The sequence below is a fragment of the Balaenoptera borealis genome (assembly GCF_965194805.1).
Source record: "Balaenoptera borealis genome assembly, chromosome: 6".
NCBI lineage: Eukaryota > Metazoa > Chordata > Mammalia > Artiodactyla > Balaenopteridae > Balaenoptera > Balaenoptera borealis.
This window is the reverse complement of record NC_138863.1, coordinates 72,164,030-72,190,751: the sequence shown is the minus strand read 5'-3', so window position 1 is coordinate 72,190,751 and position 26,722 is coordinate 72,164,030. Positions and strand designations below refer to the sequence as shown.

General features: G+C 36.0%; 1 protein-coding gene across 1 annotated transcript in view; it reads right to left on the bottom strand.

Moving 5' to 3' along the window:
• Positions 1 to 26,722, bottom strand: part of LOC309630226 (uncharacterized protein) — a gene marked incomplete at its 5' end in the record, with an annotated part of 53,402 nt that overhangs the window by 7,641 nt on the left and 19,039 nt on the right. The window contains one exon of the mRNA XM_082395164.1: positions 4,649 to 4,777. Coding sequence (XP_082251290.1) covers positions 4,649 to 4,777 — 129 coding nt within the window. The remainder of the gene's footprint in view (positions 1 to 4,648; positions 4,778 to 26,722) is intronic.

Sequence of the window (26,722 nt, the reverse complement as noted above, 5' to 3'; positions counted from 1 at the left end):
GACATCAGCCTAAACCTCCACTGCTGTGCTCAGGGCTAGACCCTCCACCTGTGCACTTGCACGCCACTGGCCTGACACCCACTATCAGCCCCCACTACAGTGAACATGCCCAGGGTGAGCGTGTACACCCACAGGCAAGCATGCAGAAAGCCAAGGCCCCGCAGCTGCTGTGGGACCAGATCAGGCCCTGCCTCCTGTCTCTAGCTGGCACCACAGTGCTCACCTGTAGCTAGCGCTTCCAGCTGTGCACCTGCATGCCCCCAGTCTGACTCCCAACACTGGCCTCCACTGCAGTGTGCACACCTGGTGTAAGAGTGGGCAGCCACAGGAGAGCATGCCAACAGTCAGGGCCTCCACAGTTGCCGTAAGCCCATAATCGGCCCTGGCCCCTACCATTACATGTATGTCTGCAACTGGCCCCTACCACTACATAGGCACTAGCAGCTGACCCCCACAGCCAAGTGTAAGCACACCACTGACTCCAGCTCCCACCGCTGCTTGCCCTGGTCCCTAGTTGCTGGACCTGGAAGAGTCGCTGAGGACACCAACAGCCCTTGATGCCACTGTAAACCACCTGCAGTGCTCTCCAAGGCCCACAGAGTTATCGATGCTATGAATTCCAGCAGCCTGAGTCAAAAAGACATCATGCCCTTTGTACCTGGTATGGCCACATGCCCCTGCACTTGACACCCCACACCATTAGAACCAAGATCACAACTTCATCTAGTGTGTCCCTCACCAGGTGAAAGAGTTACCTTACTGAAGTTAGTCCCTAAAGTCTGAAAGAGGTGACTGCTTCTTCAAATGCTCAGATACCTATGCAAGGCTACAGTGATCATGAAGAATCAGGGAAATATGTCTCTGCCAAAGGAATACAGTAAATCTTCAGTAAGTGGCCCCGAAGAAATGGAGACCCAGGAATTGCCCAACAAATAATTCAAAATAATTTTTCTACAGATTGCTTAGAGAGCTACAAGAGAACACAGGAAAACAATTTCATGATATCAGGAAGACAACAGAAGAATAAAACAGATCTTCAACAAGGAGACAGAAAACGTCAAAAGAAGCAGCAAAAATTTTGGAGCTGAGGAATACAGTGACTGAACTGAAGACTTTAGTAGAGAGCTTCAACAGTAGACTTGAACAAGCAGAAGACAGATCTAGAAGACAGATCAACTGAAATTATCCAATCATAGGGGCAAAAAGAAAAACAAATGAAAAGGAATGAAGAAAAAACCTATGGTATTTATGGGACACCATCAAGTGAAATAATACATGCATCACTGGAGTCCTAGAAGGGGAAGAGAGGGAGAAAGGAGTAGAAAGCTTATTTTAAAAAATAATGGATGAAAATGTCCTAAATCTGGGGAAATATTTGGACATCCAAGTTCATAGTTCACCTCAAAATTTCAATACAAAACAACCTTCTCCAAGACATCATAATAAAACTGTCTAAAACCAAAGACAAAAAAAGAATTCTAAAACAAGTAAGAGAAAAAAAATGCTCTCATACAAGGGAACCCCCATAAAGCTATCAATAGATTTCTCAGCAGAGACCTTGCAGACCAGAAGAGGATGGGATAATATATTCTTCGAAGTGCTAAAAGAAAGAAACTGACAACCAAGAAACTTCACCCAGTAAACCCGTCCTTTAGAATTGAAGGTAGAAATAAAAACTTTCCCTAGTAAACAAAAGCTGAAGGAATTTATCACCAGTAACCTGCCTTAAAAGAAATACTGAAAGGAGCTCTTTGACCTGAAAAAAAAGGATGCAAATTAGAAAGATGAAAACATAGGAACATATATACACACTGGTAAAGGTAAGCATATAGCTAGATTCAGAATACCCTAATAATAATGTATTACAGTGATGCGTTAACTACTTAACTCTAGATAAAGGTTAAAGGACAAAAGTATTAAAAACAACTATAGCTTCAACAATTTGTTAAGGGATATACAATATAAAAAGATGTAAATGGTGACATCAAAAACATAAAAGGAGGGGAGTAAAAGGACAGAGTTTTTGCATGTGTTCAATTGTTACCTTATGAAATAGACTGTTATATATATGATACTTTATGTAAGCCTCATGGTAACCGCGAAACAAAAACCTACAATTAATACAGAAAAAGATAAAGAGAAGGGAATTAAAGCATACCACTACAGGAAGTCATTAATCCACAAAGGTAGGCAGCAAAAAAAAAAAAAGTAATAATGGCGCTATAAAACAGCCAGAAAACAATAAGATAGCATTAGTAAGTCCTCACCTATCAATAATTACTCTAAAAGTAAATAGATTGAATTCTTCAATCAAAAGGCATTGAGTGGCTGGATGGATTAAAAAAAAAGACCCAACTGTATGCGGCCCATAAGAGACTCACTTCAGCTTTAAAGACACACATAGGCCCAAAGCAAAGGAATGGCAAAAGATATTCCACGCAAGTAGAAACCAAAAGAGAGGAGAGGTAGCCATATTTATTTCAGACAAAATAGACTTTAAGTCAAAAATGGTAACAAGAGACAAAGATGGTCATTATATAATGATGAGGGGGTTAATTCATCAAGACAATATAACAATCATAAATATATATGCACTTAACATCAGAACACCTAAATATATCAGCAAATACTAACAGATCTGAAGAGATAAATAGACAATTCAAGAATAGCATGGAACTTCAATACCCCATTTTCAACAATAGATAAATCATCCAGACAGAAAATCAACAAGGAAATATTGGACTTGAACCATACTTTAGACCAAATGGAACTAACAGACATATACAGAAAATTCCATCCAATAGCAGCAGAATACACATTCTTTTCAAGTGCACAAGGAACATTTCCCAGCATATATCACAAGATAGGTCAAAAAACAAGTCTTAGCTAATTTAAAAAGTTTGAAATCATACCTAGCAGGTCTGGTACTTTCAGTTACAAGCATCTTTGCTGTAGATGCCACGAACATTTCTGACATATAACTAACAGGCCATAAGGCAATTTTGCCATAAAAAATGAAATAAAAAATAAAAGAGGGGCATTAAAAAGGACATAAAGAAACATGATAAATTAACAGCAAAATTAAAGACTTTCCTGTGAAATACAAAGTATTTGAATGTGTTTAAAATGTGTGTAGATTCATGGCAATGCTGTGCAAATAACTGCTTTTATTTTGTGTGTTGTACCTAAGCATTTGTTTTCCAAGTCTTTTGTTCATAGTATTTTATACTTTTTTTTTTGCTTGTTGATTCATCTCCTCCTTTGGCATTGCATTTTTTTCTTTATTGCCAAAATTTCTTCCTTCATTGAGGTGGTATCAGTTTCCAAATACTAGGATGCATATTTGTAAAAGAGATTTGTATTGCATTGTGAAAGCCTTCTACACTGTTAGCTGTTCTTGGTATACTGTCATATGTTCCTTGATAGACATTTCGAAGTTCTACACGAAATGTGGGTTCAACTATGTGCCTTCAACGCTCTTGCCCTTATTCTCCTGCAATAGGGTGTGTTCAAAATTAGAAACCAACACTTGTGGCAAATCATTATCAGCTCGATAAAGCCATCAATAATGTTGCTAACCAGAAGAAATGCCAAAGCATTTCAACAAGTTGAAACCAAACTGTCAACCCCCAAACCATCAATCAGTTATTTTAACTTTCATGGGAAAATTGACTTATGGTCAATTAGTTAGTTGCAGAAATGCTTGTGGCAAAGATGTCTGTGGCAAAGATGCTTATGGCTAAAGTACCTAGAACCCATGCCAAGTTTCTTTTCCGACCACAGTGGTATGAAACAAGAAATCAATAACATGAGGAAAGCTGTAAAATTCACAAATTACAGATATTACACAATATGTTCCTAAATAACCAATGAGTCAAAGAATAAATCAAAAGGGAAATCAAGAAATACAGACATACCTCAGAGATGTCATGGGTTCCAGACCACCGTAATAAAGCATATATCACAATAAAGTGAGTCACATGAATTTTTCGGTTTCCCCGTACATATAAAAGTTATGTTTACATTATGCTGCAGTCTACTATGTGTGCAACAGCATTATGTCTAAAAACACAATGTATATACCTTAATTTTAAAATAATGCCTTTGAAAAAATGGTGCCAATAGACTTGTCTGACCCAGGGTTGCCACAAACCTTCAATCTGTAAAAAACACAGTATCTGGAAAGCACACCAAGGTGAAGTACAGTAAAACAAGGTATGCCTGAATCTTGAAAAAAAAAGAAAATGGAACAACAACATATCAAAACCTGTGGGATGCTGCAAAAGCAGCTCTAAGGGAGAAAGTTTAAAAGGGTAAAGGACAATATTAAAAAGAAGAAAAAGCTCAAAAAAACAACTTCATTTTATACCTCAAACAACTAGAAAAAGAAGAACAAACTAAGTAGAAGGATGGAAATAAAGATCAGAGCAGAAATAAATGAAATAGAAAGCAGAAAAACAATTAAAAAGATCAATAAAATTAAGAGTTGGCTTTTGAAAAAGATAAATAAAAGTGACAAACCTTTAGTTAAACTAACACAGTGTGTGGAGAAAAGGAAACTTTGTACACTGTTGATGGGAATATAAATTAGTACAGCTACTATGGAAATCAGTATGGAGGCTCCTCAAAAAATTAAAAATAGAATTACCATATGATCCAGCAATCCTACTTCTGGGTATACATCCAAAGAAATGAAAACAGGATCTCGGAGAGGTATCTGCACCCCTATGTTCATTGCAGCAATATTCACAATAGCCAAGATGTGTCAACTTGGTGCCTTAAAAACACAAATTTACAATTCTGCAAGTCAGAAGCTTGAAATGAGTTGTTTAGGGCTAAAATCAAGGTGTTGACAGGGTGCTACCTTCTGGGGACTTCAAGGAAGAATCTGTTTCTTGCTTCTTTCAGCTTCTAGAGGCTGCCAGCATCCACTGGTTCCTGGCTACATTACTCCAATCTCTGTTGCCCTATTGCCACCTTCTCTATTAACCTCTTATAAAATATCCTGTGATTATGTTTAGGATTCACCCAGGATAAATGCCCCATCTCAAGTTCTTTCACTTAATCGTATCTGCAAGTCCCTTTTGCCATATAAAGCAACATTTTTAGGTTCTAGAAATTAAGATGTGGACATTTCTGGGGGGGCCACTGTTCAGTCTACCACAGTAGTCAACTCCTCTCTCACCCAGCTGCCAGCAACCACTGTCCTCTTAGTTCTGTCCCTGTAGCTCTGCCTTTTCCAGAAAGTCATATAAGCACAGTGATTACAGCATGTTGCCTTTGGAGTCTGGTTTCTTAGCAAGATGCACATGAGATTCATCCATATTATTACACTTACAAGTAGTTCATTCCTTTGTAGTCCACTGCATGGATGTACCATACTATGTTTATCCATTAACAAGTTGAGGGACATTTGTGTTGTTTCCAGGTTTTGACAAACACTCATGTGTAGTTTTTTGTGTGAACATAGTTTTCATTTCTCTTGGGTAAATACCTAGGAATAGGACTGCTAGGTTGCATGGTAAGTGCATGTTTAACTTTCTAATAAACTGCCGAACTGTGTTCCAGTGTGTCTGTACTCCTTATGTCTTTTCTAAAGCACACAGTCACCCACTGAGTAAACAATGAGAAAGTGTTCATAAAGAAAAAGTGGAGGAAATAGATTTTGGGTATAAACACTGTTTGCCAAAGAAATAGGAATGAATTCTCAATACAGAAAGATATAGAAATAAAAATAGAAAAGTACATTTAAGAGACAGGACAGATAGTACTAAAGGCTCCAACATATAGGTAATAATAATATTAGAAATTACTTAGAGAATAATAGAGGAGCAATACTGAATAGATAATAGCTGAAAAATTTCCAGAACTGAGGAGATATTTAAATCGACAGATTGATAATGCACAAGCAGAATAAAGAGTCACAACCAGATACATTATGATGAAAATGTAGGGTATTAAAGAGAAAATCTTCAATCTACCAGAAAGTATAAACAGATTTCCTAAAAGAATGAAAATTAAGACTGAGAGCAGGAATTTCATCAACTGTTGATGAAATAATAAAGAAATAAATCAACAACTTTTTATGTGAAATATTAGGACCAGAAATATTTCAGAATTGAGATTTTATGGGAGGAGGGAGGATGTTAGAAAATTAATGTGGTCCATATACTGTATATTACATAGCACATTTAGCCAGCTCTGAGGAACAAGGCTTAAGTAGCAAGGTGAGAGGAAGAGAGTTGACAACAGGCTCCAGAAGCTTCTACAGAGCTATGAAGAGATAGCGACATCATGGTAGGGAAGATACGACAAACTGTACTAACTTTGTTTGGAAGCTGCAAATTAATCACCAATTTGCATGATTTTGTTACCTTGTTTCTCTGTACTGTTTATGCAAAAAGAGTATAAAGAAGTTAAAGCTTCCAGGACTTCCCTGGTGGCACAGTGGTTAAGAATCTGCCTGCCAATGCAGGGGACATGGGTTCGAGCCCTGGTCCAGGAAGATCCCACATGCCATGGAGCAACTAAATCTGTGTGCCACAACTACTTAGCCTGCGCTCTAGAGCCCGTGAGCCACAACTACTGAAGTCCAAGCACCACAACTACTGAAGCCCACATGCCTTGAATAAAAATTCATGTTAGAAGTTAAAGCTTCCAGACCTTTTCTCCCAAAACATCTAACTGCAAAAAATCCTTCTTCTGGTACCCAGAGGTCCACTCTTTTTTATTTTTTAATTAATTAATTAACTTATTTATTTATGGCTGCATTGGGTCGTTGTTGCTGCGCATGGGTTTTCTCTAGTTGCGGCGAGCAGGGGCTACTCTTCGTTACGGTGCACGGGCTTCTTATTGCGGTGGCTTCTCTTGTTGAGGTGCACAGGCTCTAGGCATGCGGACTTCAGTAGTTGTGGCATGCGGGCTTCAGTAGTTGTGGCATGTGGGCTCAGTAGTTGTGGCTTGCAGGCTCTAGAGCACAGGCTCAGTAGTTGTGGCACACGGGCTTAGTTGCTCCGCGGTATGTGGGATCTTCCCGGACCAGGGCTCAAACCCGTGTCCCCTGCATTGGCAGGCAGATTCCTAACCACTGCATCACCAGGGAAGTCCTCAGAGGTCCACTCTTAAATGTTTTTGGTCTACAGTTCTAGAAACATATTTTTCAAATACTTTTTAAAATTCAGACTCAAAATAAGAAATGCATTTTACATCACAACCCAGAAATCTGTTGCACACACATATACACTTGAAATAAACGTTGCAGTAATAGTAATTACACTATGTGCTAAACACTGACATTTTCAACTCTGTTTTATTTAACTTGAAAAAATGCTCGTTGTGGACTTACTAAATTGATTTCATGACACACCAATAGTAGCAACCTGCAGATTGACAAAGATTGAGAAATCTTCTATGCACATATATACAGTCAGTCCTCCATATCTGAGGGTTCCACATCCACGGACTCAACCAACTATGGGTCAGAAATATTTGAAAAAAAATTCCAGAAAGATCCAAAAAGCAAAGCTTGAATTTGCCGTGTACCAGCAACTATTTACATACCATTTACATTGTATTAGGTATTATAAATAATGTAGAGATGATTTAAAGTATAGAGGAGGATGTGCATGCGTATGTTATATGCAAACTCTATATAAGGAACTTAAGCAATGGCAGATTTTGGTATTCTCAGGAGGTCTTGGAACCAATCTCCTGCGGATACCAAGGAACAACTGTACATTCTTTTATATAAAAATGAGATTATACAAATTGTACCTTTGTTACATTGTAACTATCCTTATTCATATTCCCTTTTACATTATTTGTTAATGTACTCTTAGTGTCACTAAGAGTTACAGCATAACTATATCCTCATTTGCACACTTTTCTTATTCATTCTTATAGTCTGGAAGAAATTATTTCCTACAGTGACTTTCTAAGACACAAAATAGAAGCATCAGGTATAGTAACCTTCTTATATGTCATAGATCAAAGAGGTATTTTAAAAACCTTCCCTAAGAAATGCTACATTTTCTTTCTTTTTTTAAAACATTAATTTATTTATTTGGCCGCGCCAGGCCTTAGTTGTGGCACACGGGATCTTCGTTGCCGCGTACAGGATCTTCGTTGTGGCATGCAGGATCTTTAGTTGCTGCATGTGGGATCTTTAGTCACAGCATGAGGGATCTAATTCCGTAACCAGGGATTGAACCCGGGCCCCCTGCATTGGGAGCACGGAGTCTTAACCACTGGACCACCAGGGAAGTCCCAAGAAATGCTACATTTTAAAAATATTTATTTATTTATTTGTTTGTTTATTTATTTATTTTTGGCTGTGTTGGGTCTTCGTTGCTGCCCGCAGGCTTTCTCTAGTTGTGGCGAGCAGGGGCTACTCTTCATTGTGGTGCTTGGGCTTTTCACTGCAGTGGCTTCTCCTATTGTGGAGCACGGGCTCTAGGCTCACAGACTTCAGTAGTTGTGGCAGACGGGCTTCAGTAGTTGTGGCACATGGGCTCAGTAGTTGTGGTTCGCGGGCTCTGGAGCACAGGCTCAGTAGTTGTGTTGCACAGGCTTAGTTGCTCCGCAGCATGTGGGACCTTCCTGGACCAGGGCTCGAACCCTGTTCCCTACATTGGCAGGTGGATTCCTAACCACTGCGCCACCAGGGAAGTCCCTACATTTTCATATACAGAATTTCCTGTCAAACAGGCCAAGCTGTCCACATCATGCTTATTTACTAAAATGGAATTTGAGGGTGGAGGTATCATTGCTTGAAAGAATTAAGAGTAATGTCAAAATCTTTTTTTATGCCCCTGCTATGCCCTTTCATGTATGCATGTTGAACTAGACTGCTCATCAGTTTTGTAATATAAAGTTTTATGAATTTAATCATAGAACTCTATGATTTTCATAAGAGGGAGATATGACAGTGTTTCCACTCTATTTATTTATTTTTTAACATCTTTATTGGAGTATAATTGCTTTACAATGGTGTGTTGGTTTCTGCTTTTTAACAGAGTGAATCAGCTATACATATACATATATCCCCATATCTCCTCCCTCTTGCGTCTTCCTCCCATCCCACTCTATTTAAAAGGTGCAACTAAAACACACAAAAATGTTCTACTGAGCCTGTAGAAATTTTATTAATAATTTACAGATACCAAATAAAATATAAGTATAATTTATTTAGAAAGAATGCATATCTATGAATTTTAAAATGTAACATTTGATAACTTACATAATAATTTAACTAAGGTAGAACAGTTAAAAATAATAAATAGGATGTGCATTTTACAACTTTTAACTCAATTTTTTTATTTTTATTTTTTATTTTGAAGTGATTTCAGACTTACAAGCTACAAAACACAAACCACTCAGTGCCAAGAATGTGGTTGCTAAATATCATCCTCCAATTTAAAAAAAAAAGCCAGGGGCTGTGAAGAAACAGCAGACTGTAGAGCTGGAACAGGGAAAATACCAATACAAAACAAGGGAGAAGCATTTTTTACTACCAGAAAGCAAGTGAATGCTCACAAACCAAAAGGGTGGGGACATGTCAAAAGGCCATAGAAGTCTATCAGAACTCCAGATGGTCAAAGCTGGAACTACTAGAGTGACCAAACAAAGAGTGTATTAGATTATAACCTCCCAAATAAAAATACATGAATCCATACAAATATAAATAAATGATACAAAAATAAGTAGGGGAGAATAGTCAAATCTTCCCTACAGAGGAATCCAAATAATATATGTAGAAACAATCCTGTCCAGAAGGTGAAGTTTAAACCTGCCCCCTGCCCCTGCCTTTGAGAGTGGGCTGGAGTTAGTGACTCCCTTCCAAATAGAATGGGGGAAAAACTGGAACTTTACAGAGGAGAAGCCTAGAAGATACTTCCTTAGCCAAGATAACCAGGTTTACATCACTAGAATTACCCTGTTGATAGCATCCACTCCCTGACATAATGTGAGATGAGAATGGTACTTCACCTCTGTAGTACTCTTTCTAAAAAACCCATAACACCAGTCTAATTATGAGAAATACATATGACAAACCAAAATTGAGAGACAACCTATAAATATTTCACCAAGACTCCTCAAAACAATGAAAGTCATGAAAAATAAGGGAAGAATGAGACTGTCACAGACCAGAGGAGATTGGAGAGATGATGAATAAATGAAATGTGGTACCCTGGATTGGATCTTGGAATAGAAAAAGGACATTAAAGGAAAAATTAGTGAAATGTGATTAAAGTCTGGAGTTTAGAGGAACATTCATGGAAAATGGGTGAAATCTGAATAAAGTCTGTGGTTTAGTTAATAGTAATGTACCGATGTTTGTTTCTTAGTTTTGAAAAATGTACCACGGTAATTTAAAATGACATCAGAGGAAACTGAAATTGGGTGAGGGGTGTACTATCTTTTCAACTTTTCTGTAAATGTTAAATTATTCTAAAATAAAAAAGTTTATTTTTTAAAAAGTACAAATAATTGCCATATACACTTCAGATTCCCCAAACTCATTAACATTTTACCATGTTTGCTTTATCACTCTCTTTCTCCTCCCTCTACAGATTTTTTTCTGAATTTGATAACAAGCTGCAGACATCATTCCCCTTTACTCCTAAATATTTCAATGTATTTCCTTAAAAAGTACATTTATCGAAATAAGGTAATTACCATTTAATACAGTACTATCCAATCCACAGACCTTCACATTTCACCAGTTGTTCCACTAATGTCCTTTATAACAAAAATAGAATAAAATAATAAAATAAATAATTGTTTCTGTCTTGGCCCATTATCTATTCCAGAGTAAGAATTGTAGTTAATTGTCATATCTCTTTAGTATTTTTTGATCTGGAACAAGTTCTTCATTCTTTGTCTTTCTTGACCTTGACATTTTTGAAGAATATAAGCCATTTATTTTGCAAAATGCCCCTCAATTTGGGTTTGACTGATGTTTCTTGTTTAAATTCAGGTTATACATTTTTGAAGGAATGCCACAGAAGTGATGTTATGCTCTTTTCAGTGCATCCTATCAGGACGCATGACATCTATTCGTCCCATTACTAATAACATTAATTTTGACAATGGTAAAGGTGATGCCTCCACTGTAAAGTTGCTGGTTTTTTCCATTAATGATTAGTAAGTACCTTGTGGTGAGGTTATTTTGACACTGCAAAAACATCCTCCTTGTCATCACCTCTTCAAGAATTAGTTGTATGATCCACTGATGATTCTTGCCTGAAACAATTCCTGGCTATTTTTATGTATTTGTATTTCCGTATGAATTCTACATCAACTTGTCTAGCTCTCTTTAAAAAAAGGAGTAGGTATTTTTATTGAAATTATGTTAAAATTATAAAGTAGGGAGAATTGTCTTTTCATTGGTTCAATTCAATTTTTGTGTCTCTCAGAAGTGTTTTAAAGTTTTTCTAAAATAGTTTTTGTACATGTGTTACATTTATTCCCAAATATTTGATCTTTTTTGTTGTTATTTAACTGGGGTTTTCCCAACCACTATATCCTCTAACTGGTAAGTATTTGTATATGTAAAGAATGTTGAGTTCTGAATGCTAATATACCTTCTAGTTACTGAATTATTTTATTGTTTGAGATAGTTTTATTATTTGATTCTCTAGGGCAGGAGTCCACAAACTTTTTCTGTACAATGTCAGATAAAGTATTTTCAACTTTATGGGCCAAACCCTTTCTATCACAACTATCCAACTCTGCCAGTGTAGGGCAAAAGTAGCTACAGGCCATACACAAACAAAATGATGTGACCAGATGTGGCTCTCAGGCTACTTTGCTGATCTTTGCTCCAGGGTTTCCACATATACTTTCCTATCATAGTCAAATAGAGTTAGTTTTATTTCTTAATTTCCAATTGTTATACCTCTTCTGATTGCTCTTATTTAATTGCATTGCCTAGTATCTCCAGTAAAATGTTGGACTGTAGTGGAGTTACTAGATATCCTTGCCTTGTTCTTGATGGCAGTAGTAAAAAACCACACATATGAAAGCATATATCACAGAGTAATGTGTGATACATGGGTCTGATGTGAATGCAAACTTGCTACAGCAGGAGGACAGATGCAGAGGACTTTGAAAAGTGATTTCCTCAACCTAAATGTCCATCAACAGATGAATGGATAAAGAAGATGTGGTAAGTATACACAACAGAATATTACTCAGCTGTAAAAAAGAATGAAATAATGCCATTTGCAGCAACATGGATGGACCTAGAAATTATCATACTAAGTGAAGTAAATTAGAAAGAGAAAAACAAATACCATGTGATATCATTTACATGGGGAAACTAAAATACAACACAAAAGAACTTATATATGAAACAGAATCAGATTCACAGACAAAGAGAACAGACTTGCGGTTGCCAAGGCAGAGGGGTGGTGGGGGAGGGTAGGACTGGGAGTCTGGGACTAGCAGATGCAAACTATTATATATAGAATGGATAAACTATAGGTCCTATTGTACAGCACAGGGAGCTATGTTTGAAATCCTGTAATAAACCATAATGGGAAAGAAAAATAAATAAAATAAAATTAGGTTGTCTTTTTATCATTGAGTTGTAAGAGGTTCTTTATATACTCTGGATACAAGTCCCTTGTCAGATATATGACTCACAAATTTTTTCTCCTGTATGTTGCTGCCTTTCCACTTTCCTGATGGTGTCCTCTGAAGCACACACATTTTAAATTTTGATGACATCCAATTTATTTACTCTTTCTTTGTTTGACTGAAGGTGTCATGTCTAAAAGCCACTGCTGAATCTAAGGTCAGGATGATTTATACGTACGTTTCCTTCTGAGAATTTTATATTTAGTTCTTATATTTAGATCTTCAATCCATTTTCAGTTAATTTTTGTGCATGATGTGAGATATGGGTCCAACTTCATTCTTTGCATGTTGACATCCATTTGTCTCAGCAGCATTTGTTGAAAATACTATTTTTTCCCCATTGAATTGTCTTGGCATTCTTAGTGAAGATAAATTGACCATAAAGGTAATTTAAAAAAAAATTATTTATTTGGTTGCACTGGGTCTTAGTTGCAGCAGGCAGGCTCCTTAGTTGTGGCATGCAAACTCTTAGTTGCGGCATGCATGTGGGACTAGTTCCCTGACCAGGGATCAAACTCAGGTCCCCTGCATTGGGAGCACGGGGTCTTATTCACTGCATCATCAGGGAAGTCCTGAGGTAAGTGTTTATTACTGGACTTTCAATTCTATTCCATGGATCTATGTGTTTATTTTTATGCCTTTTTGCAGGGGGAGAGGTAGGTAATAGATATTTTCATCAACTGAACTCTTTTTATCCTCACTTTCTGTTTTCTTTTTAAATGAGTTTTATATAGTTCAAGTTACTGTCACTTCTGCACGTCTGTGAATAGAACTGGCAATTTGGGGGAGTTTATAAGATTCCTAGTTTCAAAAATGTCCTCTGCTTTAGGTAAAGTATGGTTTCTTTTTTTTTTTTTAATTAATTAATTAATTTATTTATTTATTATTTTTGGATGTGTTGGGTCTTCACTTCTGTGCAAGGGCTTTTTCTAGTTGCGGCGAGCGGGGGCCACTCTTCATTGCGGTGCGCGGGCCTCTCACTGTCGCGGCCTCTCTTATTGCGGAGCACAGGCTCCAGAAGCGCAGGCTCAGCATTTGTGGCTCACGGGCCCAGCCGCTCCGTGGCATGCAGAATCCTCCCAGACCAGGGCTCGAACCCGTGTCCCCTGCATTGGCAGGCAGACCCCCCAGCCACTGCGCCACCAGGGAAGCCCCAAGTATGGTTTCTTTATTGATTAGATTTGGGGGCTGGGCGGTGTGAACAATTTGCCCTATTTTAAAAAATATTCTTCCGCCTTGCAGGATCCTAAATTTTCTTCTCTCGCTTCTTTATTTAACTGTTTAGCTTCTAAAAGGCATTTATTTCTTCCTTTTTAACCCTCTTCTCCCCAAAAGAGTTGCCTTTCCAAAACTGCCTCTTTAAGTCCTATGCAAACTTATATGTCCTCTTTCTGTGGTCTATTCTTGTCTATCAGGATGTTTTTCAGTATTTTGGGAGAAATTTATTTTCCTGGAAGTGATTTTAGATCAGTCTTAAGCCTGTAACTAGTTCCGCTCTTATCTTGTGCAGTTTTTCCCAGACTACCCATGCTCTCCACCAAGGCTTGCACAAGAGTGTGAATGATTTGGTATTAATTTTTCTACTTACAGATAATTTGAAGTTTGAACGTTCTCTATGTTCTAGTTATGTTAAGACATGGGTTATGTGTAGTTTTATGTTCTTCTTTATTGTTTTTTTGAAGGATGTGTGGGGAAATTCAGATTCATGTATTTGCCATTATTTCAGTTACCCAGTCAATCTTTTAATATTTTTATAAGCATTTTGTTTGTTTGTTTTTCCTGGATGAAGGACTTTTGGGTTCTTAATGGTCTGGGTTATGTCTACTCTAGTATTGCAATGGTAATATTACTTGAGGACGACATTGCAACCGGCTAATCTTCATTGACTCAATGGTCAATACACTATAAGGTGAACTCTTATTAAAGACACTGTACTTCTACCATGATATTCAAACAATTAATATATCATGTGCTATCTAATCAGTGATGACAACAGTGGAAGAAAAAAAACTATTAACTAAAATACAAAATAATGCAAAAGTCCTATACTTTCTTTTGTTTACATTTCTCTTTCCACTAGGAAAATTCTTTTTCTTTAAATAGTCAAGTTTAATAAATTAGTAGTTTATTGTACTCTCATATAAATAGTCTATATGAGAGACAAGTTCACAGCCTATGCTACTTTTGGCTTTTCTTGAGCTTTGCTTACCAGAACAGAGCCCATGTCAAAAACTTAATGACCATGACATTAAAAATAAAATATCAAATGAAATTACTATCTCCTTAAATACAAATATCTAACAAAAATACATTTATCTGCATTTAACAGAAATTAATTTGGAATACTTGTTTTAGTAAAGATATTTATTCTTTATTTTATTACTTTTAATTGAAGTGCAGTTGAATTACAATATTATATTAGTTTCAGGTGTATAGCATAGTGATTCAGTATTTTTACAGATTATACTCCATTAAAAGTTATTATAAGATAATGGCTATAATTCCCTGTGCTATATAATATATCCTTGTTGCTTATCTATTTTATACACTGTAGTTTGTATCTCTTAATCCCATTGCTCCTCCCCCTTCTCTCTCCCCTATGATAACCAGTTTATTTTCAATATCAGTGAATCTGTTTCTGTTTTGTATATACATTCATTTGTATTTTTTTTACATTCCATATATAAGTAATATCATATAGTATTTGTTTTTCTTTGATTTATTTCACTAAGCATAATATTCTCTAGGTCCATCCATGTTGCTACAAACGGCAGAATTTCATTCTTTTTTATGACTAACTGTCCATTGTATACACATACCACATCTTCTTTATCCATTCGTCTGTCGATGGGCATTTGGATTGCTTCTATATCTTGACTATTGTAAATAGTGCTATAGTAGCACTATAAACACTGGGGTGCATGTATCTTTTCAAATTAGTATTCTTGTTTTTTCCAGATATATACCCAGGAGTGGAATTGCCGGATCATACGGTAGTTCTAGTTTAGTTTTTTGAGGAACCTCCATACTGTTTTCCATAGTGGCCGTACCAATTTACATTCCCACCAACAGTGTAGGAGGGTTCCCTTTTCTCCACATCCTCTCCAAAACTGTTATTTGTAAAGATATTGATATTTCTTTAAATTGCTGTGACTTAGTATTTTTATTCTTGCAGCTACAATAGCATTCCTTAGGTATTACTGTACTGATTTTATTTTATATAGGAGTTAGAAATGATTACTGGGAATTTGGGACTACTCATTTTCCATCAGTTAAATAGTATGTAATCATAAGTAAATACTTTTGCCACTCTCAGCTTTTGTTTTTGCATATGAGATATGTAATTAATTTGATAATACCTATTATGAGATGTTTTGAAAGGTTTAATTAGCGTTTGTAAAATACTTTGAAATATTAGAATGAAAAGACTCAAAGCAAATTACCAATAATTATAATTTTGCCTAGTATATGTTACTATGCTAACAAACACTGCAAGAGCATTCGTTGTGGTATCTTATGAAGCTAAGAGTATCTCCAACAACCTACTATTCTCTTCAATATAAAAATATTTCACTAAAAGGTACTCTTTTATCATATATAAAAAAACTTTTATCCCTTTCTATCAAATACTATATATTATATAGTATTACAAACAGTCTTTTTCTTCTTAATATAAAAAGATTTTAACATGAGCTACTGCTATGTCACGTAATAAAAATGTTTAGTCCTTCCTATCATATTTCTATATAATGGTGAGTTTACTTTTAATACTACCTTGAATCAGTGCTTTCTTTTTTAATGTTCTTGGGACTTAAGATCTGTCTATTAACTTTACAGTTGTATCCAAAAGCACTAATGATAATTAAAAAAAAATTTTTTTTTTTTCTTTTTTTGGCTGTGTCGGGTCTTAGTTGCAGCACGCAGGATCTTCGTTGCAGCATTCGGGATCTTTCATTGTGGCACTCGGGCTCTTCATTGTGGCACGCATGCTTCTCTCTAGTTGTGGTGCGCAGGCTTCTTTCTAGTTGTGGCATGTGGGCTCCAGAGCACGTGGGCTCTATAGTTGTGGCTTGTGTGTTCAGTTCAGTAGTTGCGGTGCGCGGGCTTAGTTGCCACGCGCGGGTTTAGTTGCCCTGCGCCATATGGGATCTTAGTTCCCCGACCGGGGATCGAACCCACGTCCCCTGCATTGGAAGGCGGATTCTTAACCACTGGACCACCAGGGAAGTCCCAATAATTTTAAAATTTCTAATGGCTATAAACATTTCTTACATAATTAAATAGTATCTTGAACTAAAGATTTCTCAGCAACAGTATTTACTCTGCCTAAAATGTATTTAGGGCATATGTACTACTACCAGATAATTACTGCTTAACTAACTTTAAGTACCTTACAAAAAACAAAACCCCAATATCCCCTTGTTCTCCTTGTTCACTCATTTGCTTAACATTTACTTAGTGCCTACATCTTGCCAGGACTGTCTTCTGGTTATCCCAAATATTAGAAACAGTATGTGGCAAGAGAGCAAAGAATGTAAGATGGAGTTAGACATACTCATTATCCTCAGAGGGTTATGATGACATACAACTGAGGAACAGTCTCAAGTAACCCTTGAAAAACTTGAGTGTGCCCCTTCATTAGAGATTTTTGAATTGAATAGATTAAATCAATATTTAAGTAGGTCCAAGCACATCAATATTATTATTAAAAAGACATGGTTAGAAACAAACACTGAATTTTCAAATTCTATTCTTCATGGAGCGTATAATAAATTTCAGTGGATACATGTCCTTTAGTATTTTGCCTCCACATTTTGATTAATCAATCACCCCAAATGCTACTTCTCACTTCTTTTTATTTGAATCTCACCCCTACTTCTAGGTCCAGTTGCAATGCCACACCCACAAAGCCTACAATGGATTTTATTCATCTTATATTACGACACATTCTATCAACTCATAATTCCTAGAACCTTATGTATTGTATTAATCTTAACTGCTCATCTCAGCTGTAGGAGTCAACAGTCCAGGGACTTTTACTCATATGGCATTACAATGCAAACTCATTATTGGCAGAAAAAGGTCAAACAAGTAAGAATCTTTAGAAATTGTTCAAAAATTAAAGATATGAAGTAATGAAAAAGTGCCAACCTTCAAATGGTCTCTTGAGTCTGAAATACACGAGCTGTCAATACTATCTCTCATTACTAGTATAAATCACTTAATCAAGTTATCCTAATAAAACTTCCAAAGTATTTAAAATAGAAAACTATTTTAAGATACTTTTAAAACATCAATGAAAAGCATACTAAATGTATGTTAGATTATAACACAGCAAAGGATATGGACATAAAGTTTTCAAATTTTGTATCTTACCAACTGCCTTAAACTAATGAATTTATTTTAAATTTATTTATCTGTAAAATTATTTTAAATAAATCACAAACATAAGTAACCCTAGACAGCCAGCTATTCACCTTTCAGATAAATGTTTTTTTAAAAAGCTTTGAGAATTTGGCATTAATACTATATTTCTGTATCATATCTTTAACATCTATGATAATTTTGAATGACATAGAAAGTCTTATGCATATATTCTGAAGAGTCTGCGTTTTGTATTTAAATGTAAGATACTTACAGCTCTCCCAAGACAGAAAAAGGAAAAACAGTGCATATGAAAAAAATTAACCGATAATAATAGCTATGAAAAAAAAAAAAAATAATAGCTATGTTTTTTTTTGTTGGCTGCTCCTTGCAGCTTGTGGGATCTTAGTTCCCCAACCACAGATCAAACCCAGGCCCCGGCAGTAAAAACGCCAAGTCCTAACCACTGGACCACTAGGGAATTCCCAATAATGGCTATTTGAAAGAAATTTAGAGAATGAATTATATCTTCAACTTAACCACTTAAAAATCTTTTTCACAACAGATATCCATAAAGTTTTTAAATGTCATTTTCCTCTTTTCAAATTATAGGAAGATACCATAATTCAGTGAACTGCTATTCCAGCATTTAGAATATAAAATAAATAATTGAATCGGTTTTGTTTTATTTTACTTGCTATTAACATTTTATTTGTAGATGGCGATTTCTACCCCAAACACTAATTATTTAAATAATAAAGTCTGGCAATTCAAAGATACTACTTTTTTTCCCTAATATCAGACTTGCAATTTACAAAATAATTATAAACGAGTAAATGCTACTAATTGTAAGTTCCATTTAACAGAATCTTTTTATACTATTTATTTACTATTACTATTTATTCTATACTATTTTATTTAGTTAGCTTGGGCTTCTAGGACAAATAGACTGGATGGCTTAAACAACAGTTATCTCTCACAACTCTGGAGGTTAGGAACTCCAAGATCAAGATGCCTGCAGATTTGGTGTCTGGTAAGGCTCCACTTCCTGATATGCAGACAGTTACTTTCTCACTGTATACTCACATGACTCTCTCTTCCTCTTCTTATAGAGGCACTAATTCCATTATGAGGGTCCCACTACCAAGACATAATCTAAACCTAGTTATCTCCCAAAGGTACCACCTCCTAATATCATCACGTTAGGGGGTTAGGGATTCAACATATGAATTTGAATATGGGGGGGATACAAACATTCAGTTCATGACACTAATGGATAGGATGAAAAATTTCTTAATCTCATAAAGTGGTGTAGTCTACTTTTTCTTAGAAAAAAGACATTCAAGCACAATTTATATTACCTATATATACTCTAAGTGAATAGATTTCATGGTTAAATTAAACATGTGATTTACTAATCATAAATAACTTTAGAGCAAATTTAACTGGCAAACGAATTTTGATTAAAGAAAAATACTACAAACTTCATTTTGATGTGCTAAATAGAGCAATGCTTAGCTTTTAATAAAAACTACAGAAAAATTTTCTAATCATGCAATCAAAAAGAATATTATAGGGACTTCACTGCCGGTCCAGTGGTTACGACTCTGCACTTCCACTGCAGGGAGTGCAGGTTCGATCACTGGTCGGGAACTAAGATCCCGCATGATGCGCAGGGCGGCCAGAAGATTAAAAGAAAAATTATAAAGTATTCTATAAATTAAATTTAAATGTGATTAGTCTGAGTCATCAGCCACCAAGAAAAAGACACATCTATTCTAAAAGAAAATTTATATATACGTTTTACAGTGCAAATATTAAGGTAGCATTCAGTTATAGATACATAGAATCTGTTAATTTTTATTTTTTATATAGTTATTCTCTAAGTAATAATTTTTTCTATAAGTAATGATGAAGGTTATTCTAATATACTCCTTGATTTTCAAAAAGACTTTATGTTTTAAGAGCAATTTTAGGATTGAAATTGAGAGGAAAGTATAAACATTTGCCATATATCACCCACCATTCACCCATGCAGAGCTTCCCCCATTATCAACCTCACTCACCAGATGGCACTTTTTTTTTTAAACTAATGATGAACCTACATCATTATCACTCAAAGTCCACTGTTTACACTCTTGGTTTTGTACATTCTATGGGTTTGTACAAATGTATAATGACATATATTCATCATAATAATATACAGATATTTCCACTGCCCTAGAAATTCTCTATGGTATGCTTATTCATCTGTCCCCACCCCTACCTCTGGCAACCACTAATCTTTTATTGTCTCCATAGTTTTGCCTTTTCCAAAATGTGATATACTTGGATTCATATTTTCAGATTGGCTTCTTTCACTCAGCAATATGCATTACAGCTTCCTTCATGTCTTTTCATGGCTTGATAGCTCATTTCTTTTTAGCTCTGAATAATATTTTGTTGCCTAGTTGTGCCAGTTTATTTCTCCATTTAGCTATTAAAGGACATTTGGTTGCTTCCAAGATTTGGCAAGTATGAATAAAACTGCTATAAACTTTCATGTGCAGCTTTTCTGTGGACATAAGTTTTCAATTCCTTTGGGTAAGTACAAAGTAGTGCGATTGCTGGATCATATGGTAAGAGTATATTGTATTTTGTAAGAAATCATTTTCATCTTGTAAGAAACTATCTTCCAATGTGGCTGTAACATTTATTCCCACAAGCATTGTATGAGAGTTTCTGTGGCTCCACATTCTTGCCAGCATTTGGTGTTGTCAGTGTTCTAGATTTTGGCCATTCTAATAGGTATATAGTGGTATCTCACTGTTGTTTCAATTTGTATTTCCCTGATGACATGCAAAAATTTTTTCTATATGATGTGGAACATCTTTTCATATGCTTACTTGCTATCTGTATATCTTCTTTAGTGAAGTGTCTTTTAAGGTCTTTGGCCCATTTTAAAATCAGGTTGTTTATTTTTTTATTGTTGAGGTTTAAGTGTTTTCTGTATACTTTTTTTTTTATAAGTATTTTTAATTAATTAATTAATTAATTTTATTTTTGGCTGTGTTGGGTCTTCGTTTCTGTGTGAGGGCTTTCTCTAGTTGTGGCAAGTGGGGGCCACTCTTCATCGCGGTGCGCGAGCCTCTCACTATCGTGGCTTCACCCGCTGCAGAGCACAAGCTCCAGATGCGCACGCTCAGTAGTTGTGGCTCACGGGCCTAGTTGCTCCGCGGCATTTGGGATCTTCCCAGACCAGGGCTTGAACCCGTGTCCCCTGCATTGGCAGGCAGATTCTCAACCACTGCGCCACCAGGGAAGCCCTGTATACTTTTTTAAAAATTATTTATTCATTTATTTATTTTGGCCGCACCAGGTCTTAGTTGCAGTGTGCGGCATGTGGGCTTCTTAGTGGCTGCATGCGGACTCTTAGTTGAGGCATGTATGCAGGATCTTAGTTGCGGCATGCATGCGGGACCTAGTTCCCTGACCCGGGATTGAACCTGGGCCAACTGCATTGGGAGTGTGGAGTCTTACCCACTGAACCACCTGGGAAGTCCCTCTTTGTATACTTTGGGTAACAGTCCTTCATCAAACATTTCTTTGGCAAATATTTTCTCCCGGTCTGTGGCTTGACTTCTCATTCTCTTGTGATTGGCTTTCATAGAGCAGAAGTTTTAAATGTTAATGAAGTCCCGATTATCAATTATTTCTTTCCTGAATCATGTCTTTGGTGTTACATCTAATAAGGCATTACCATGCTGAAGATCATCTAAGTTATCCCCTATGTTATTTCTATAGTTTTACACTCTTGCATTTTACATTTAGGTCTATGATCCATTTTGAGTTAATTTTGATGAACGGTGTAAGATCTGTGTCTAGATTTATTTTTTTGCATGTGGATATCCATTTGTTGAAGGGACTATCTTTGCTCCATCGTATTGCCTTTACTCCTTTGTCAAAGATCAGTTGACAATATTTATGAAAATCTATTTCTGGGCTCTCCACTCTGTTCCATTGATCTATTGTGTCTATTATTTCACCACTACAACACTCTCCTGATTACTGTAGCTTTAGAATAAGTCTTGAAGTTGAGTAGCATCAGTCCTCCAACTTCGTTCTTCTTCAATATTGTTTTGGCTATTGAGTTTTTTTCATCTCCGTATAAACTTTAGAATCAGTTTGTCCATATCCATGAAATAACTTGCTGGGATTTTAACTGGGATAATATTGTATCCACAGATCAAGTTGGAAAGAACTGACATTTTGAAAATACTGACTAATTCTAACCATGAACATGGAATCTCTCTCCATTTATTTAGTTCTTTGATTCATTTATCAAAGTTTTGTAGTTTTCCTCATTATAGATATTGTACATATTTTGTTATAGATATATCCAAGTGTTTAATTTTGGGGGTTGCTAATGTAAATAGCATTACATTACTACATGTAAACATGAGTTTTACTTTCAGATTCCACTTGTTCATTATCAGTATATAGGAAAGCAATTCACTTTTGTATATTAACCTTGTATCCTGCATCCTTACTATAATTGCTTATTTGTTCCAGTTTTTGTTGATTCTTTCAGATTTTCTACATAGACAATCATGTCATCTGCAAATAAAGGCAGTTTTATGTCTTCCTTGCCAAACTATATAACTTTCCCCCTCAAATTTCAGCTTTATTTAGATATGACTGAAATAAAATTGTAAGATATTTAAAGTGTACATCATAGTGATTTGATATACATATAAATTGTGAACCAATCTGTATACCTTTTATTGCCTTATTGCATTAGCAAGGAATTCCAGTACAATGTTGAAAAGGAGTGGTGAGAGGGAGACATCCTTGCCTCCTACCTGATTTTAGTGGGAAATCTTCAAGTTTTTCACCATTAAGTATGACGTTAGTTGTAGGGTTTTTGTAGATAGTCTTTATCAAGTTGAGAATGTCCCCCTCTATTCCTAGTTTGCTGAGAGTTTTAATCATGAATGGGTATTGAATTTTGTCAAATGTTTTTCGACATCTATTGACATGATCATGTGGTTTTTCTTTTTCAGTCTGTTGACATGATGTATTGCATTAATTGATTTTTAAACATTGAAACAGCTGTACATACCTGAAATAAATCCCACTGGGTATGATATATAATTCTTTTTATACTTTTATACTTTTGTAAATTTGGTTTGTTAATATTTTGTTGAGAATTGTTGCATGTATGTTCATAAGTGATATTGGTCTCTGGTTTCATTTTCTTGTAATGTCTTTGTCTGCTTTTGTTACCTGGCTAGTGCTGGCCACACAGAGTAAGTTAAGATCATCCAAACGGAAAATAAATAAGGAAACAGAAGCTTTAAATGACACAATAGACCAGATAGATTTAACTGATATTTATAGGACATTCCATCCAAAAACAGCTGATTACACTTTCTTCTCAAGTGTGCATGGAACATTCTCCAGGATAGATCACATCTTGGGTCACAAATCAAGCCTCAGTAAATTTAAGAAAATTGAAATCATATCAAGCATCTTTTCTGACCACAGCACTATGAATTAGAAATCATTTACAGGGAAAAACACGTAAAAAACACAAACACATGGAGGCTAAACAATACGTTACTAAATAACCAAGAGATCACTGAAGAAATCAAAGAGGAAATCAAAAAATACCTAGAGACAAATGACAATGAAAACACGATGATTCAAAACCTATGGAATGCAGCAAAAGCAGTTCTAAGAGGGAAGTTTATAGCTATACAAGCCTACCTCAAGAAACAAGAAAAATCTCAAATAAACAATCTAACTTTACACCTAAAGGAACTAGAGAAAGACGAACAAACAAAACCCAAAGTTAGCAGAAGGAAAGAAATCATAAAGATCAGAGCAGAAATAAATGAAATAGAAACAAAGAAAACAATAGCAAAGATCAATAAAACTAAAAGCTGGTTCTTTGAGAAGATAAACAAAATTGATAAACCATTAGCCAGACTCATCAAGAAAAAGAGGGAGAGGACTCAAATCAATAAAATTAGAAATGAAAAAGGAGAAGTTACAACAGACACTGCAGAAATACAAAGCATCCTAAGAGACTACTACAAGCAACTTTATGCCAATAAAATGGACAACCTGGAAGAAATGGACAAATTCTTAGAAAGGTATAACCTCTGAAGACTGAACCAGGAAGAAATAGAAAATATGAACAGACCAATCACAAGTAATGCAATTGAAACTGTGCCTAAAATCTTCCAACAAACAGAAGTCCAGGACCAGACGGCTTCACAGGTGAATTCTATCAAACATTTAGAGAAGAGCTAACACCCATCCTTCTCAAACTCTTCCAAAAAATTGCAGAGGAAGGAACACTCCCAAACTCATTCTATGAGGCCACCATCACCCTGATACCAAAACCAGACAAAGATACTACAAAACAAGAAAATTACAGACCAATATCACTGATGAATATAGATGCAGTAATCCTCAACAAAATACTAGCAAACAGAATCCAACAACACATTAAAAGGATCATACACCACGATCAAGTGGGATTTATCCCAGGGATGGAAGGATTCTTCAATATACGCAAATCAATCAATGTGATACACCATATTAACAAATTGAAGAATAAAAACCATATGATCATCTCAGTAGATGCAGAAAAAGCTTTTGACAAAATTCAACACCGATTTATGATAACTCTCCAGAAAGTGGGCATAGAGGGAACCTACCTCAACATAATAAAGGCCACCTACGACAAACCCACAGCAAACATCATTCTCAACGGTGAAAAACTGAAAGCATTTCCTCTAAGATCATGAACAAGACAAGGATGTCCACTCTCACCACTATTATTCAACATAGTTTGGAAGTCCTAACCATGGCAATCAGAGGAGAAAAAGAAATAAAAGGAATACAAATTGGAAAAGAAGAAGTAAAACTGTCACTGTTTGCAGATGACATGATACTATACATAGAGAACCCTAAAGATGCCACCAGAAAACTACTAGAGCTAATCAATGAATTTGGTAAAGTAGCAGGATACAAAATTAATGCACAGAAGTCTCTTGCATTCCTATACACTAATGATGAAAAATCTGAAAGTGAAATTAAGGAAACACTCCCATTTACCATTGCAACAAAAAGAATAAAATACCGAGGAATAAACCTACCTAGGGAGACAAAAGACCTGTATGCAGAAAACTATAAGACACTGATGAAAGAAATTAAAGATGATACCAAACAGATGGAGAGATATACCATGTTCTTGGATTGGAAGAATCAATATTGTGAAAATGACTATACTACCCAAAGCAATCTACAGATTCAATGCAATCCCTATCAAATACCAATGGCATTTTTTACGGAACTAGAACAAAAAAATCTTAAAATCTGTATGGAGACACAAAAGACCCCCAATAGCCAAAGCAGTCTTGAGGGGGAAAAATGGAGCTGGAGGAATCAGATTTCCTGACTTCAGACTATACTACAAAGCTACAGTAATCAAGAAAATATGGTACTGGTGCAAAAACAGAGACATAGATCAATGGAACAAGATAGAAAGCCCAGAGATAAACCCACGCACCTATGGTCAACTAATCTATGACAAAGGAGGCAAGGATATACAATGGAGAAAAGACAGTCTCTTCAATAAGTGGTGCTGGGAAAACTGGATAGCTACATGTAAAAGAATGAAATTAGAAAACTCCCTAACACCATACACAAAAATAAACTCAAAATGGATTAGAGACCTAAATGTAAGACTGGACACTATAAAAGTCTTAGAGGAAAACACAGGAAGAACACTCTTTGACATAAATCACAGCAAGAATGGGAGAAAATATTTGCAAACGAATCAACGGACAAAGGATTAATCTCCAAAATATATAAACAGCTCATGCAGCTCAATATTAGAAAAACAAACAACCCAATCCAAAAATGGGCAGAAGACCTAAATAGACATTTCTCCAAAGAAGACATACAGGTGGCCAAGAAGCACATGAAAAGCTGCTCAACATCACTAATTATTAAAGAAATGCAAATCAAAACTGCAATGAGGTATCACCTCACACCAGTTAGAATGGGCATCATCAGAAAATCTACAAACAACAAATGCTGGAGAGGGTGTGGAGAAAAGGGAACCCTCTTGCACTGTTGGTGGGAATGTAAATTGATACAGCCACTATGGAGAACAGTATGGAGATTCCTTAAAAAACTAAAAATAGAACTACCATATGACCCAGGAATCCCACTACTGGGCATATACCCAGGGAAAACCATAACTCAAAAAGACACATGCACCCCAATGTTCATTGCAGCACTATTTACAATAGCCAGGTCATGGAAACAACCTAAATGCCCATCGACAGACGAATGGATAAAGAAGAGGTGGTACATATATATAATGGAATATTACTCAGCCATAAAAAGGAACGAAATTGGGTCATTTGTTGAGACGTAGATGGATCTAGAGACTGTCATACACAGTGAAGTAAATCAGAAAAACAAATATTGTATGTTAGCGTATATATGTGGAACGTAGAAAAATGGTACAGATGAACGGGTTTGCAGGGCAGAAATTGAGACACAGATGTAGAGAAGAAACGTATGGACACCAAGGGGGGAAAGCGGCAGGGTGGTGGTGGTGGTGGTGTGATAAATTGGGCGATTGGGATTGACATGTATACACTGATGTGTATAAAATTGATGACTAATAAGAACCTGCTGTATAAAAAAATAA